The sequence below is a fragment of the Caretta caretta genome, chromosome 24, assembly GCF_965140235.1.
Source record: "Caretta caretta isolate rCarCar2 chromosome 24, rCarCar1.hap1, whole genome shotgun sequence".
NCBI classification, from domain to species: Eukaryota; Metazoa; Chordata; order Testudines; family Cheloniidae; genus Caretta; species Caretta caretta.
Window position 1 is genome coordinate 4,701,748 of NC_134229.1, and position 14,444 is coordinate 4,716,191.

General features: G+C 47.9%; 1 protein-coding gene across 5 annotated transcripts in view; it reads left to right on the forward strand.

Annotated features, from left to right (window-relative positions):
• Nucleotides 1–14,094, forward strand: part of BCAN (brevican) — a 54,411-nt gene extending 40,317 nt beyond the window's left edge. For 4 of the 5 annotated variants that reach the window (XM_048828065.2, XM_048828066.2, XM_048828067.2 and 1 more), the window contains 5 exons: nucleotides 1,998–2,156; nucleotides 8,990–9,072; nucleotides 10,547–10,691; nucleotides 11,863–12,045; nucleotides 13,841–14,094. In XM_048828065.2, the coding sequence (XP_048684022.2) occupies nucleotides 1,998–2,156; nucleotides 8,990–9,072; nucleotides 10,547–10,691; nucleotides 11,863–12,045; nucleotides 13,841–13,857 (587 nt within the window). In that variant the 3' untranslated portion in view covers nucleotides 13,858–14,094. The other variant, XM_048828069.2, reaches the window with a different exon arrangement.
• The last annotated feature ends 350 nt before the right edge of the window (nucleotides 14,095–14,444 follow it).

Sequence of the window (14,444 nt, forward strand, 5' to 3'; positions counted from 1 at the left end):
CATCTTTTCAATTGGATCACGACCCAACAATTCAATTCATGTAGGCCACCACCCGTCTTGTGGGGCTTCAGCTCAAAGATGCATGGCTCCATACGGCCCCCCCGAGCCCTCCTGTAGACTACAGGGCTTCACTGCTGAATAACACAGCTAGAGACAAATCAGGATAAAAAGTGTCCAGAGCTCACGCCCTGGGACAAATGACTAGCGCTATGGGAAGGATGGAAGTTCCATTTCGTGAAGGATTCCAAGATTTTGAAATATGGCTTTGTTCTGAATTGGAGCAAAACCTAAACGTTTCAAAATTCTCCACAATGAAAAAGTCCACAATAATTTTGTTTTGGGTCCATCGAAATGTTTTGCTTTGATTTTTATTTAATTTTGTATTTTTTATATATATACACACACACACATATACACAATATAGTATTATAATACCATTACAATATATAATACAAAATAAAAAAAATTTAAAGGAAAAATTGAAACATTTTGTTCCACAAATATCGAAATGGGATGTTCTGACATTGTCAGAACTTTTTCTCTCCGGTTTTCTTCCTAAACGAAATTCCAGTAAACAGACCCAGTTTTGCAAAGTGTTCGCCTTTCGACGGAACTGCATAGTTCAGTGATAGTCAAACTTCAGTGGTTCAGGAGCCAAGTCAGTGATCAACATTACCCAAAAGAGCCCCAGTAGTGCGAATTCATTGTTTCATTTACATATTTTATATATATATAAAATATTCTCACAGCAAAATGACTGATCAAGTATTATATTACCAACTACAATTGGTTAAAACAGTAAAAGCATCCTGATTGGTTAATAATTAAATCCCACAATGTTTTAATATCACGTGCTGCAATGAGCCACAGGAGACACATTGAAGAGCCACTTGCAGCTCATGAGCCTTAGTCCGAGTATCACTGGCATAGTACAATGGAATGTGGATCCATCAGAGTTTCTCCAATGAACACTATGTAGGACCCACATTTCTCAAAGAGACACAAAGACACACAACCACAATCCTAGTGACAAACACTTAAACACCTAAAGTGGAGCAAGCCTGTTAAAAGAATGTTAAGGTGTCTATGAACTGGGGCAAAACGTACCCAGAAATAACACGATGGAATAAGCTATTTGAATAATTAAGGCTCACCAGACCAGTTAAAGGTTAAAGAAAATCCAATAAATAATCATCTAAGACCCAAGGTTGGAGGGAAGCAAGAAGGAAAGACAATGAACGGATAAGAGCTATAATGCCTGTGTCTCCATTGCTTTCTACCTTGGGTGGTCATTTAAACCAGTGCAATCTGAGTGCAAAACATTGCTATTTTGATCTGGTGTAAATGACTGAGCAAGGTGCAAAGCAATGGAGAATCAGGCCTATAAAATGCAATAGAAAAGTGGGCTGCGTGGAGAATGGTTCTGTTCAGAGACAACTCTGGAATTCATGCACATTTATATTAACATCCCTTTACCCAGTTCTGGCCGAGAAGTACAGTCATGCTCACTTTAAATCCTCTTTACGCTGCCCCAGCAGGGTAAAGGACGCATAGTGCAACTGAGAGAACCAGGTCTTTGTACTCAAGGGGAGCTGTACAATAGTCACTGATGGAGATGCGTGATCTACCAGACCCCCAGGGTGTATTTCTGGAAGATCCAGAGTCACACCAGGTGTGAATCTGACTCTAACCAAAATATAGGGCCAGATCCTCAGCTGTATAAACTGGCTCCATTGACTTCATCCAGTTTACATCAGCTGAGCATTTGGCCCATGGTTCATAATAATGCAAGGCCCTTATCAACCAAAACACGTTATGGGAAGCGGATTTTTGCGGAACGAGGTTCTCTCTTGATGTTTCTTTTGAAATGAGCGACAGTTGCTGGGCGTAGCTGATCCGTCTCTGTACGGACACGCTTGTTTCTCTCGCTTCTCCAGTCATCTTGTCACTTTCTCCTCTCATTGGCTCTCTTGTTTGTCCTCTTTCCTTCCCTCCAGATCTGGAGAAGTGCAGCCTAGGCTGGGACAGCTTCCAGGGTTCCTGCTATAAACATTTCGCCACCCGAAGGAGCTGGGAGGATGCAGAAACTCAGTGCCGGCGTTATGGTGGCCACCTGGCCAACATCATGACCCCCGAAGAGCAGAACTTCATCAACAGTAAGTGGCATTGCCTTCAAATATCGGGAGCAAGGCCTCCCTAGAATCATGAGCTGGGGGCTTCAAAATCATGAGTTAAAAAAAAATACTTTTGAGCTCCTTTTTATTTGCCTTCAGGTTCCAGAGGCTAGGGAACATGCCCACACTGCATTGCAAACTGTTGTATCTAGTGTGACAAAGTTCCTCCTCTGCCTTGGTGGATCCTGCGCTTTCTGGTGGATTTGCTCACCTCAGAGGTTCCCGGCAGCCCTCAGTTTGGCCGTTTTTGCTAGAGGCTCAAACCTGCCTTTCACTCAGCTCACCTCATCACTGGCCAGCATGGGGGAAAGGGAGAACAATCTCTGCAGTCTCTGTTATCCCACCTAGTGGGTTGAGGACTGAGCAGATCCCTCTCCAAATTAGACCTTCCCCTCTGATGTGACTTTCAGTCCAGCTCAACTCCTCCTATGTCAAATAGTGGATGGGGGGATGGGGGAACCCGGGCCCATCCTCTACTCCGGGTTCCAGCCAAGGGCCCTGTGGATAGTAGCTGTCTATAATGTCTCCTGTAATAGCTGCGTGACAGCTACAACTCCCTGGGCCACTTCCCCATGGCCTTCCCCCAGCACCTTCTTTATGCTCACGGCAGGACCTTCTTCCTGATGTCTGATAAGTCCTCAGTCCTCCAGCAGCACGTCCTCTTGCTCCCAGCTCCTTGCCCACCTCTCTCTAAGTGAAGGGAGGTCTTTTTTTTTAAAACCAGGTGCCCTGATTAGCCTGCTTGCCTTAATTGGTTCTACCAGGTTCCTGATTGTTCTGGAATAGTCCCTGTTATCTTACTCAGGGAAAAGGGACCTGCTTAATCTGGGGCTAATGTATCTACCTTCTAGCACTTTCCTGTAGCCATCTGGCCTGGCCCTGTCACACTAGCTATGTGCAGATAGCAACACACATTTGTGTTTGTAAGTTTGTTCCTAGGTAGTTTCTGTAGCCTTGGGTCCAGGAACTACAATTCCCAGGATGCACTGCAGAGAGTGTGAGGGCGTTGGGGAAGGAGAGAGAGAGGAAGAGAAGGAAAAATGAGAATATGAGCTGCGGGAAGAAGCGAGGGGAATAAACCTTACCTTTGCGGTTATCTAGCTTCCTGAGTCTTCCTCACAGCTGTTGAGGTACAAAACAAATTGGTGATGAGCACTAAAACCCCCCAGCGAAACCGAAATTCATAGAATCATAGAATATCAGGGTTGGAAGGGACCCCAGAAGGTCATCTAGTCCAACCCCCTGCTCGAAGCAGGACCAATTCCCAGTTAAATCATCCCAGCCAGGGCTTTGTCAAGCCTGACCTTAAAAACCTCTAAGGAAGGAGATTCTACCACCTCCCTAGGTAACGCATTCCAGTGTTTCACCACCCTCTTAGTGAAAAAGTTTTTCCTAATATCCAATCTAAACCTCCCCCACTGCAACTTGAGACCATTACTCCTCGTTCTGTCATCTGCTACCATTGAGAACAGTCTAGAGCCATCCTCTTTGGAACCCCCTTTCAGGTAGTTGAAAGCAGCTATCAAATCCCCCCTCATTCTTCTCTTCTGCAGGCTAAACAATCCCAGCTCCCTCAGCCTCTCCTCATAACTCATGTGTTCTAGACCCCTAATCATTTTTGTTGCCCTTCGCTGGACTCTCTCCAATTTATCCACATCCTTCTTGTAGTGTGGGGCCCAAAACTGGACACAGTACTCCAGATGAGGCCTCACCAATGTCGAATAGAGGGGAACGATCACGTCCCTCGATCTGCTCGCTATGCCCCTACTTATACATCCCAAAATGCCATTGGCCTTCTTGGCAACAAGGGCACACTGCTGACTCATATCCAGCTTCTCGTCCACTGTCACCCCTAGGTCCTTTTCCGCAGAACTGCTGCCTAGCCATTCGGTCCCTAGTCTGTAGCGGTGCATTGGATTCTTCCATCCTAAGTGCAGGACCCTGCACTTATCCTTATTGAACCTCATCAGATTTCTTTTGGCCCAATCCTCCAATTTGTCTAGGTCCTTCTGTATCCTATCCCTCCTCTCCAGCGTATCTACCACTCCTCCCAGTTTAGTATCATCCGCAAATTTGCTGAGAGTGCAATCCACACCATCCTCCAGATCATTTATGAAGATATTGAACAAAACCGGCCCCAGGACCGACCCTTGGGGCACTCCACTTGATACCGGCTGCCAACTAGACATGGAGCCATTGATCACTACCTGTTGAGCCCAACAATCTAGCCAGCTTTCTACCCACCTTATAGTGCATTCATCCAGCCCGTACTTCCTTAACTTGCTGACAAGAATACTGTGGGAGACCGTGTCAAAAGCTTTGCTAAAGTCAAGAAACAATACATCCACTGCTTTCCCTTCATCCACAGAACCAGTAATCTCATCATAAAAGGCGATTAGATTAGTCAGGCATGACCTTCCCTTGGTGAATCCATGCTGGCTGTTCCTGATCACTTTCCTCTCATGCAAGTGCTTCAGGATTGATTCTTTGAGGACCTGCTCCATGATTTTTCCAGGGACTGAGGTGAGGCTGACTGGCCTGTAGTTCCCAGGATCCTCCTTCTTCCCTTTTTTAAAGATTGGCACTACATTAGCCTTTTTCCAGTCATCCGGGACTTCCCCGGTTCGCCACGAGTTTTCAAAGATAATGGCCAATGGCTCTGCAATCACAGCCGCCAATTCCTTCAGCACTCTCGGATGCAACTCGTCCGGCCCCATGGACTTGTGCACGTCCAGCTTTTCTAAATAGTCCCTAACCACCTCTATCTCCACAGAGGGCTGGCCATCTCTTCCCCATTTTGTGATGCCCAGCGCAGCAGTCTGGGAGCTGACCTTGTTAGTGAAAACAGAGGCAAAAAAAGCATTGAGTACATTAGCTTTTTCCACATCCTCTGTCACTAGGTTGCCTCCCTCATTCAGTAAGGGGCCCACACTTTCCTTGGCTTTCTTCTTGTTGCCAACATACCTGAAAAAACCCTTCTTGTTACTCTTAACATCTCTTGCTAGCTGCAGCTCCAGGTGCGATTTGGCCCTCCTGATATCATTCCTACATGCCCGAGCAATATTTTTATACTCTTTTATTCTAATTTAACTGTTTTAGGGCTATCCAAGTGCCTCATAATCCTTGCTGCTGTTACCTGCTGTTGCTACTCCCAGGAAAACTCCACACTGGCCTAAAAGCCTGCTGCTGCCGGCAATTGCAGCTTGCTGAGAAGAGAAATTTGAAGGAGCACTATCTATTTTTCAACGTGCTCCTTTTCTCCAGGTGGCACGTTCCCCTGCAGTTCCGAGTACTCAGCTGCACCACGAACAGACTTTTACAGGGCTAGTCAGCAATTCTGTGACCAGAAAATCTTACCAGCTGATTGTTCTCCACCTTTCTTCCTGACTCCTCCAACTTGCTTCCACACTTATTACCATGACGCATGTCCTGTTTCCACTGTTCTTCATGCCTTCCCCTCAGGACATCCGTCACTCCCATGGGAACAGTGGAGGTCTTACTTCAGCAACTATGTGCTTTCTGTAGAAACTTCTCTATACTCTCCAGAAAAGCAGAAAGACTTACTGCTTCATTGCCTTGGTCCCAAAGGGCAACAAATCTTCAAACATCTTCCTCCTTTTCCTGACATACTGCAAAATGTGACTCTCTCCGCCCCGGAGGATCATTTTAATCCTTTACTCAATGTTACTGCTGGATGCTTCACGTTCTGTTCCCGTGTATAGATGCCTCATGAGCCCATCGACTACTGCATGGCTGCCTTATGTGAGTTGAGTGCAACCTGTGAATTTGCCATTTTCACAGATGAGATGCTCAGGATCAAATCATCATGACAGTTCCAAGATTCCAAGACTGTCTGAAACTATGCTAAGTAGACATCATTGAACCGGTTGACTCATCTGAATGGGTTTCTCCTATCATTCTTGCAAGGAAACCTAATGGTGCCATCTGCACGTGTGGACTTGAGAGCTCTAAATTCCAACAGAGTGGTGGATTGTCATCCTCTAACCAACGTCAGTGAAAAGCTGCTCACCTTGAAGGAAGCAAGAATCTTTATGACCCTTGATTTATCCTCAGTGTACCACCAGATCCCCTCAGTGGAAGTATTCCACATGTACACAGCTTTCATCACTCCAGAAGGCTTGTTCCAATTCAAACGGATGCCATTTGGGTTAGCCTCTGCAGCATCTGTATTCCAGAGAATGATGCATGTGATCGTTAGAGAGATACGGGTGTCCTTTCAAGAGCACAGTGTGGTGTACGGCAAAGATGATTCTGAACATGATGTCATCCTAACAAGGGTTCTGGAAAAACTCCAACAACATGGACTTACTAGCAGCGCACACACACAAAAAGGCAATTCTGTACTGACTCAGTGTCATGTCTAGGTCATATTAACTCTTGGAATGGCCTACAACCAAAACCAGACCGCGTGAAAGCCCTTTGCGAAGCACCAGAGTTGGACAATAAGGACAAACTTTGATCCTTCTTGGGACTGTGCGAATACTATTCAACGTTTGTGCGGCAGTTTGCTCTGAAAGTAGTTCCTTTGTGTTGTCGCCTAAAAACGAATGCATGGCTTGAATGGGATGAAGTGCACAAGAACAGCTTTAATGACCCAAAACCCGCAATTGCCACCGGCCCGACTCTTTGCAGCTCAAACGCAAAAGAGCTAACGATTGTCACCACGGATGCTTGTGAGTGCGGTCGTGGTGCTGTCTTGACTCGGCTAAGAAATGGACAAGAAGTCATTATTGCATTCGGGTCCAGAGCCCTGAGTGCTCCAGAAAAAACAGATTGTGTCATTGAGAAAGAAAGTCTGGCATGTTTCTGGGCAGTAAGACACTTCAGAACCTACCTGTGGGTAGGAGATTTATCTTGAGATCTGACCACAAACCTCTTTCAATTCTATTCACCATGCCAGGCTTGGCTCGACCAGACCAATACTGGTCAATCATTTGAGCGCTGTGAAGGAGCAAGGGGAATAAAACTTACCTTTGCTGTTCTCTAGCTTCCCAAGTCTTCCGCACAGGGGCTCAGATACAAAATAAACCAACGTCTGTGGGACCTGGGTTTGTACACTCGGTGTTTCCAAGAGTGTGCTTGAGCGTTCTCACTGCATTGTAAACCTGGGTGTACAATTGCTGGGCCTGGGTCTCACAGCTGGGCTAATGCGTCCACGCTGCACTACACCGACCTTCTGACTCAGATCTGTGGCTTGAGCTGCATCCACACTGACAGGGCTTGGCCCCAAGTCACAGTGGGACTCAGGCTCTGACCCAACCCCTAGCAGGATCCTAGGACTCAGGCCCCAAGTGCTCGCTGACCTGAGTCAACTGATTTGTGTGTGGACAGAAGAGGGTGGGGCGGGGCTGGGTTCAAACCTGAGTCAGAGCCCAGCCTTGCCGCGCAGCGTAGACAGACCCTACACATTTTTGAGCTTTTCTCTGCAACCACGACAGTTAGAAACTTACTTTTAGTTTTTCAGTGAAAGCTGAGGGCTTGTCTAGATGAACAAGTTAATTCAGGATAAAAATGGGGTATAAATCTACACCGCTCTCGCCTGCCACGCACATGTGCGTCTGGATCCTGCGGCTGTGCACTGAAAATTCCCTAGCGCACTTTAATCTACTCCTGTTTCAAAGCAGGGAACTCCCTCTGTAGCCTGTGAACTTTTCTCCCCTCTCCCGGCAGCATTCCCTGCTGTTCCTTGCAGCCGGTGTGGAGCGCCGCTCCCTTGCCTTCCTCCCCTGATGCATTAGCTAAGCCATGGTGGTGGCAGCAACAACCTGCAGATTAGAGAGAGCTGCTCTGTGTGTGGGTGCACGCACGTATCACGTGTACACACCTGTCTGAGGTGTGCACGAACGTTCACGTGGGTGCGTGCATGTGCGTGAAGGAGGCTCACCTCACTGAAAGTGGTGCGAGACACAGAGGTAAATGATCATGGAAAACTCAAGGATAGCTAGCTAGCTAGCTAGGATGTATGGGGATAGATGGATAGATAGATACTAAAGTTTAAAGAAAAACAAAGAGCACTCATGAAAAACCCAGGGAGGGAAAGAAGGCCGTACAGTGGGACACAGGGAGAAAGGGACAGAGGATCAGAGAGAAAGCGGATGCCGTAGTGGGGCAAAAAGCAGTCCAGGGCAGGAGGAAGGGAAGGTGTGAGACAGGGGAGGGGAAAGGGGGATTGTGTGCCGAAGGTTGCCGCCCTAACCTGGCAGGGCTGTCACTTGCAGTGTGAGCAGTGGGCCTGCACAGAGGCGGTGGGGAGCGGCTGCAGCTTGGAGTGCGGGATGAGAGGATGGGGAAATGGATGGACTCTGCTGCCCTCTCCTGGAAGGACCCAAGAACGAGCCCCCTTTAAACGAAATACCTTGAGCTTGACTCTGGGCTGCCCTGCACTCTGTGCATTTACCTCAGGGCACAGGGGTTACCAAACGCTACCAAATCACGACGAACACCTCGGACCTTAGAGCTGGTCGCAGTTGCTTGGGAGTTTTCCTCTTTTGTCTAAATGCCACAGGAATTCAGTCAGCCTCCCATACGTGTCCTTGAAAATCACAGGCTGAAAATATAACCAGCCGTCTTGGCAGGGAAGTCAGTTCTCCTGCACCAGGGCACAGATGAGAGTCAGGTGCCCTGTGTCCAGGTAATTCCCTCCTTAACCATTGGGGGATTTTTGCCCCTTCCGCTGACGTGAGACAGGATACCGACCTAGATGGGCCATGCTTCTGCCAATCTGGCGGTTCCTGTTGGTTTAATTCGCCCTGCACTAACCACCCTTTGGATTCCAATCCCCCTTTGGATTCCAGATCAGTACAAGGAATATCAGTGGATCGGCCTGAATGATCGAACCATCGAAGGAGATTTCCAGTGGTCCGATGGGAGCCCCGTGGTAAGTCACAGGGGGTCAGCGCTCTGCTCTTCAGTGCAAAGGCCCCTTTGAGTCAGTGTGAGAGCTCAGTTAACCGGACACAGACTTACCAGGCACACAAACACTGGCTTAGCATGGCCATTTCAAATCATACACAGTAAAGGGCGAGGGGAAAACCCCTGTCAATGGCCTTTTGTTCTTCACAATCACTCGGAAAATATTCTACAGCTGTGGGTATGAATCAGACACTTGAATCATACTTTGCATCGATAGGCTGCTGGTTACATGGTAGCACTGCCCTGGAAGGCAGGCTGTAACCTTGTGCCAGACCACCTTGAGCTTGGACAAGCTACGCGTGATTTGGCTGGGAGGCCTCTGATGAAAACCCAGGCACTGGTATCAGTGATTCAGTTATAGGTGTTTTTCTTCTCCGAGTCTGTGCTGGGCATAGGTAGAGGGCACCGGGCTACTGCAGGGATCTTTGCAGGAACGCCCCCGCCCCTTTGTTGTTCAGGGCCAGGGCCCAGGATATTAAAAGGCACTTAGGCGTCGCTGCATTCAGCATTGCAGCGCTTCACTGATTTAGGAACTGGCACCTGTTTTTCAAAAGTGATTTAGGCACTTCTCAGCCTTAATCCCGTTGACTGTCAAAGAATCCAGGCCTGGACCTTCAGGTGCTCAGCACCCACACTTGGGATCAGATTCAACCTACGGCTCTGTGTGTGTGTGTGCTCTCAATGGGAGCTAAGACCGGCTGAAAGCCTGCTCCCAATTATGGGTGCTGAAACCTTGCAAGAATTCTTGGCCTTAAGCCCTCGTGGTATTTTTTCCAAAGCAGAGGGAGGGGGGAGCTAATTCAGATTAAATTCCCTTTTGCTGCACCTCTTTCAATTCCCTGTGCAGTTTCAGGGGGGATGTAGTATTCTTCCCTTTCTGTTGCCGTGGGCGGTTAAACTTTCCACCCCAGAGGTGGCTGCATCTAAGGGGAGGGGGTAGAGACTTTCAGGGTTACTGTCTGACGTCCTGAAGGTTTTCCATGGTAACCTTGGGTTGGTCCTATTATCCTTTCCAGAGCAGGCCTGCAGGTTATCATCCTTTACAGTTGCTACTGATGCTACGACTAGCTAAACCCAACCCAGCGCGTGAAATGGACCTTGGAACAGCTTCCTAAGTGGCACAGTGGATTCTCCATCACTTGGGGTCTTGAGTTCAAGACTCGCTGCCTCTTGCTAAAAGACACCGTCTAGCTCAGTCACAAGTTATGCATCCAACACAAGATGAAATTCTCTGGCCTGTGCAACACAGGAGGTCAGACTTGATGATCCCAATGGCCACTTCTGGCCTTAAAAAAATAAATACATCTATGAATTTCCCCAGGCCCGGTCCTGTCTCCTATATCTGATGGCATCCGGATGACCTTTTTGTGTTGGAGCCCTAGCTTTTTCGGCAGTGTATTCCCCGCTGCAGAGCTCACTCATGCTCCTTTTCTTGGCAGCTCTATGAGAACTGGCACCATGGGCAGCCCGACAGCCATTTCCTGTCCGGAGAAGACTGCGTGGTCATAGTGTGGCATAACGGGGGGCAGTGGAGTGATGTGCCTTGCAACTACCACCTGTCCTACACCTGTAAAATGGGTCTAGGTAAGCCTCAGTTGTACCACATCTTCCACCGGTGCCGCCTTCCGCTCTGAGACCCAGGTGTTAGCACGGGGGCGGGTGGGGAGGACAGTTGGACATTCAACAGGTTTTTTCAATGGAAAACGGGCCCCGTGTCCAAAACAGACATTGGAATTGTCCATTTTTGAGGTTTTCATCCCCTAAACTGACGTTCTGTTGGTTTTTGGTAACTTAAAAACAAATACAAAACCACCAAACAGCGTGGCCAGTCGGGCAATAGATTTGATTTTACTGATCCTTTTTGCTCACACGGCAGGAGCGTTCTGGTTTTCGGGTGCCGAAAACTCAGCATTTTTCAAAAAACGTTGGGTTGCTGAAAACGAACATTTGTCAGGTTTGGGTTTTTCGGGGCGGGGGGGAGCCCCAAATGGTGTAGAAACATTTTGACAAAAACAAACCAAAAAGTTTTCATGTAACTTTTGCACAAAACATCCCCAACTGCCTGTGCTAGCCTGCAGCACTATACAAAAGCAACACTAACCAGCTTCTAATTCGGGTGCCTGATTCTCTGTTGCATTGCACCTGCTGCAGGAATTTCCATCCGTGCAACATGTTACCAGCCAGCCTGGGAGCATTTTACACCCATTTTGCACTGGGGTCGATAACGGCACAAGGTGCAGAGAATCAAGCCAGTCTCTTTGGGGTGGGGACTGGTTTTTTGGTTCGGTGTTTGTACAGCCAGGAGGCCATGACTGGAGCTGCCAGACTTTACTGCAACATAAGAAGAAAGCAGGAGACACATTTTTCCATGTATACCACCAAGAGAACTGGGTGGAAATGATGCAAACCCTAAATCGGATTGAAAAATAGAAGGGGATAAGAAAAAAATGACAAACATTTAGACTAAAATTCTGAGGTCCCCCCCCCCACTTTTTTTTTGGTGGAAATGAGAAATGTTGGTGAAAAGTTTCAGTGAAATTTTGAAAGGTTCCTCCCCTGACCTCTAATGTCTCTGGGTTCCCTGAGGCAATGGAGGGGGGAATCGTCTTGCAGAAGGGCTACTTGGCGGGGAAGGGAGAGGGGTCATCTTGCTAGGGTGTACTTGTGGGGCTTACATCATGTCTACCCCGGCCAAGACAGTGTCACATCCTGCATGACCTTTAACCCTTTGTCTCCCTTTCCATCGTCCCCCCAGTGTCTTGTACCTCCCCGCCCGAGATAACAAACGCCCACCGGTTTGGCAAACCAAAGCAGCGCTATGAGATCAACTCCATTGTACTGTATCAATGCCTGGACGGCTTCACCCAGCGCCACTCACCCGTGGTTCGGTGCCAGGAGGACGGCCGGTGGGAGTGGCCGCAGCTCAGCTGCGTTCCAAGTGAGTGCTTGGCAAACGCAGGGCTGAGTCCCTAGCCACCTCGTGCCTTTGATTTCAATGAAATGATGCTGACTCAGACCAGCAGGGGATCTGGCCCCTCAACTCCAATGGATCTGTGCCACTTTACACAAGTTGAGGGTCTGGTTCCTAGTATCTCAGCTGGCTAAAGAGCAGCCGAGGTGACAGTTCTGCATAGGCTGGAACACGGGCTCCTTTCACCAGTGCTGGCAGAGGGCGGGTTTTTGCATTGCTCGTGCCCCCCAAAGGTCAGGTGATTTCAATGGGTGTGCACAAATACAGGTTCGGGCCAGCTGTTTCCAGATGGGCACGGTGAGACACTAAGAAGGGTCATTAGATGCCATGTTCTACAGCGTGACATCATTGCCTGCAGGATCAGGAAGGGATTTGCCTCCCATGTGTCACTTAAAGTCAATTAGATGCACTGTGGGAGCTTTCCAACAGCTGATGAAAGAGCAGCTATTGTCCTGGGCTGGAGGCTGGACACAGAACGGGATGGACCAATGCTCTGATCTGCGCTGGGAGGAGGTGGGATGCTGAGCTTGCGTGGTCTGCTACAAGATGGCCGTCGGTGGCGTATTGGGCTAAACAGATCAGTTGTCCAATTCCCTATGGCAATGGGTGAGCTAACCCAAACCAAGCAAATATGCCGTGTCCTGAGTCCCGGGTGTATATTTGGCTGAACGGGGAGCAGGAAGTGACGTATACGTGGGAGGGCTACTGCAAAGCCTTGGGGCTGCATGTGGTGATCTGTTTGAGCATACCTGGAAACTTGCGAGAGCCGGAGCAAAATGTGTATAGCAAATAATTGATCCCATCCGTGTGTCGTCGAAAATCCTAGCGCATGACAGACAGCTCGAGGACATGCACGTGTGAGCTTGATGTGGGATAATGCTGGACAAGCAACTAATGAACTCCCAGTGCGATGGGTTGGCTAAAAGGGCAATGCAATCCTTGGATGTGTAAAGGGGACGAGTGAGTAGGAGTGGGGGGAGTGATTTCACCTGTGTATACAGCATTGGTGAGACCAATCCTGGGATGCTGCGCCCAGTTCTGTATCCATGATTTAAAAAAAAAAAAAAGTTGAAAAATTGGAAAGGATGCAGAGAAGTGCCACAACATTCATTTGAGGGCTGGAAAAGACATCTTATGGTGGGAGATTTAAAGAGCTCAATCTGTTTAATTGGCCAAAAAGAGCAAGGGGTGACTAGATTCCAATGCCTAAATACGTTGTAAAAACAGCAGATACGGAAGGGGTTTTTAATCTGGTGCAGAAAGGCAGGACAAGAACCAATGGCTGGAAGTTGAAGCCAGAAAAATTCAAATTAGAAATAAGGCACATATTTTTAACAGTGAGGGTGGCTGACCACTGGAATAAACCACCAAGGGAAGTGGTGGACTCTCTAGCTCAGTGGGTCTCAACCTATTTACCATTGTGGCCGCATCCAATACTATCTGTATGGCCCTGAGGATGTCACATGGGCTGCAGCTGTGTGCTAATTGGGCTGCAAGCGGCCTGCGGGCCGCAGGTTGAGAACCGCTTCTCCAGCTCGTGATGTCTTCACATCCAGACTGGTTGCCTTTCTGAAAGATGCTTGAGTCAAACCCAAGTTATTGGGTTCAATACGGAAGTAACTGGGTGAAATTCTCTCGGCTGTGTTATACAGGAGGGGAGAATGGATGATCTAATGGTTCCTTTTGGCTTTATAATCTATGAATCCAAACGTGCTGGCATTTGACTGATGCTTTTGCTCCTTGTATATTTCTCTCTGAAAAGTTGGACCAAACCCTTGATGGCTGAGGATGGACCCAAGATGGAAGACATCCCTTCCCAGGGCACTGGGGCCGGTTCTGAATGGAAAGGGAGCTGGGAATATTTTTTTGTAAAACAGTCTGAAAACCAGCAGGAAAAGCAACGATGCCTTTCTCCCCGTCATATTTTTTATGTATGTATAAAGAAATTCTAATGACTAAATATTCCCTTTAAAAAAACAAAACAAAATCGAGAACAACATAAAATGTAACTTTTCACTTTGTGTCAGGAGTATTTTGTTATTGAAATTGAAACTGAATTGAAATCAATGTGGGAGCCAAAGACCGTGTGACCTTCGACCTATGGGCAGAGCCACATGATGTCACTATGGGTGTGGTGAACCTCTCTCCTACCATTGGCCAGTGGATTCGTGCCCTCCACCCGCACCTTTATACAAGGAAGTTGTTCCTTAACTGCTCTCTGTGTTTGTAATCTCTTGCTTTGCTCTGTAGAATCAAAATGCTTAAGTGTGAGAAGAAAACAAGTGGGGGACGTGCCTGGAAAATGAAGTGACATCATGAAATGAAGTGACCTCATTTCCTCCGCCAAGGACATGACGACAGGAGGC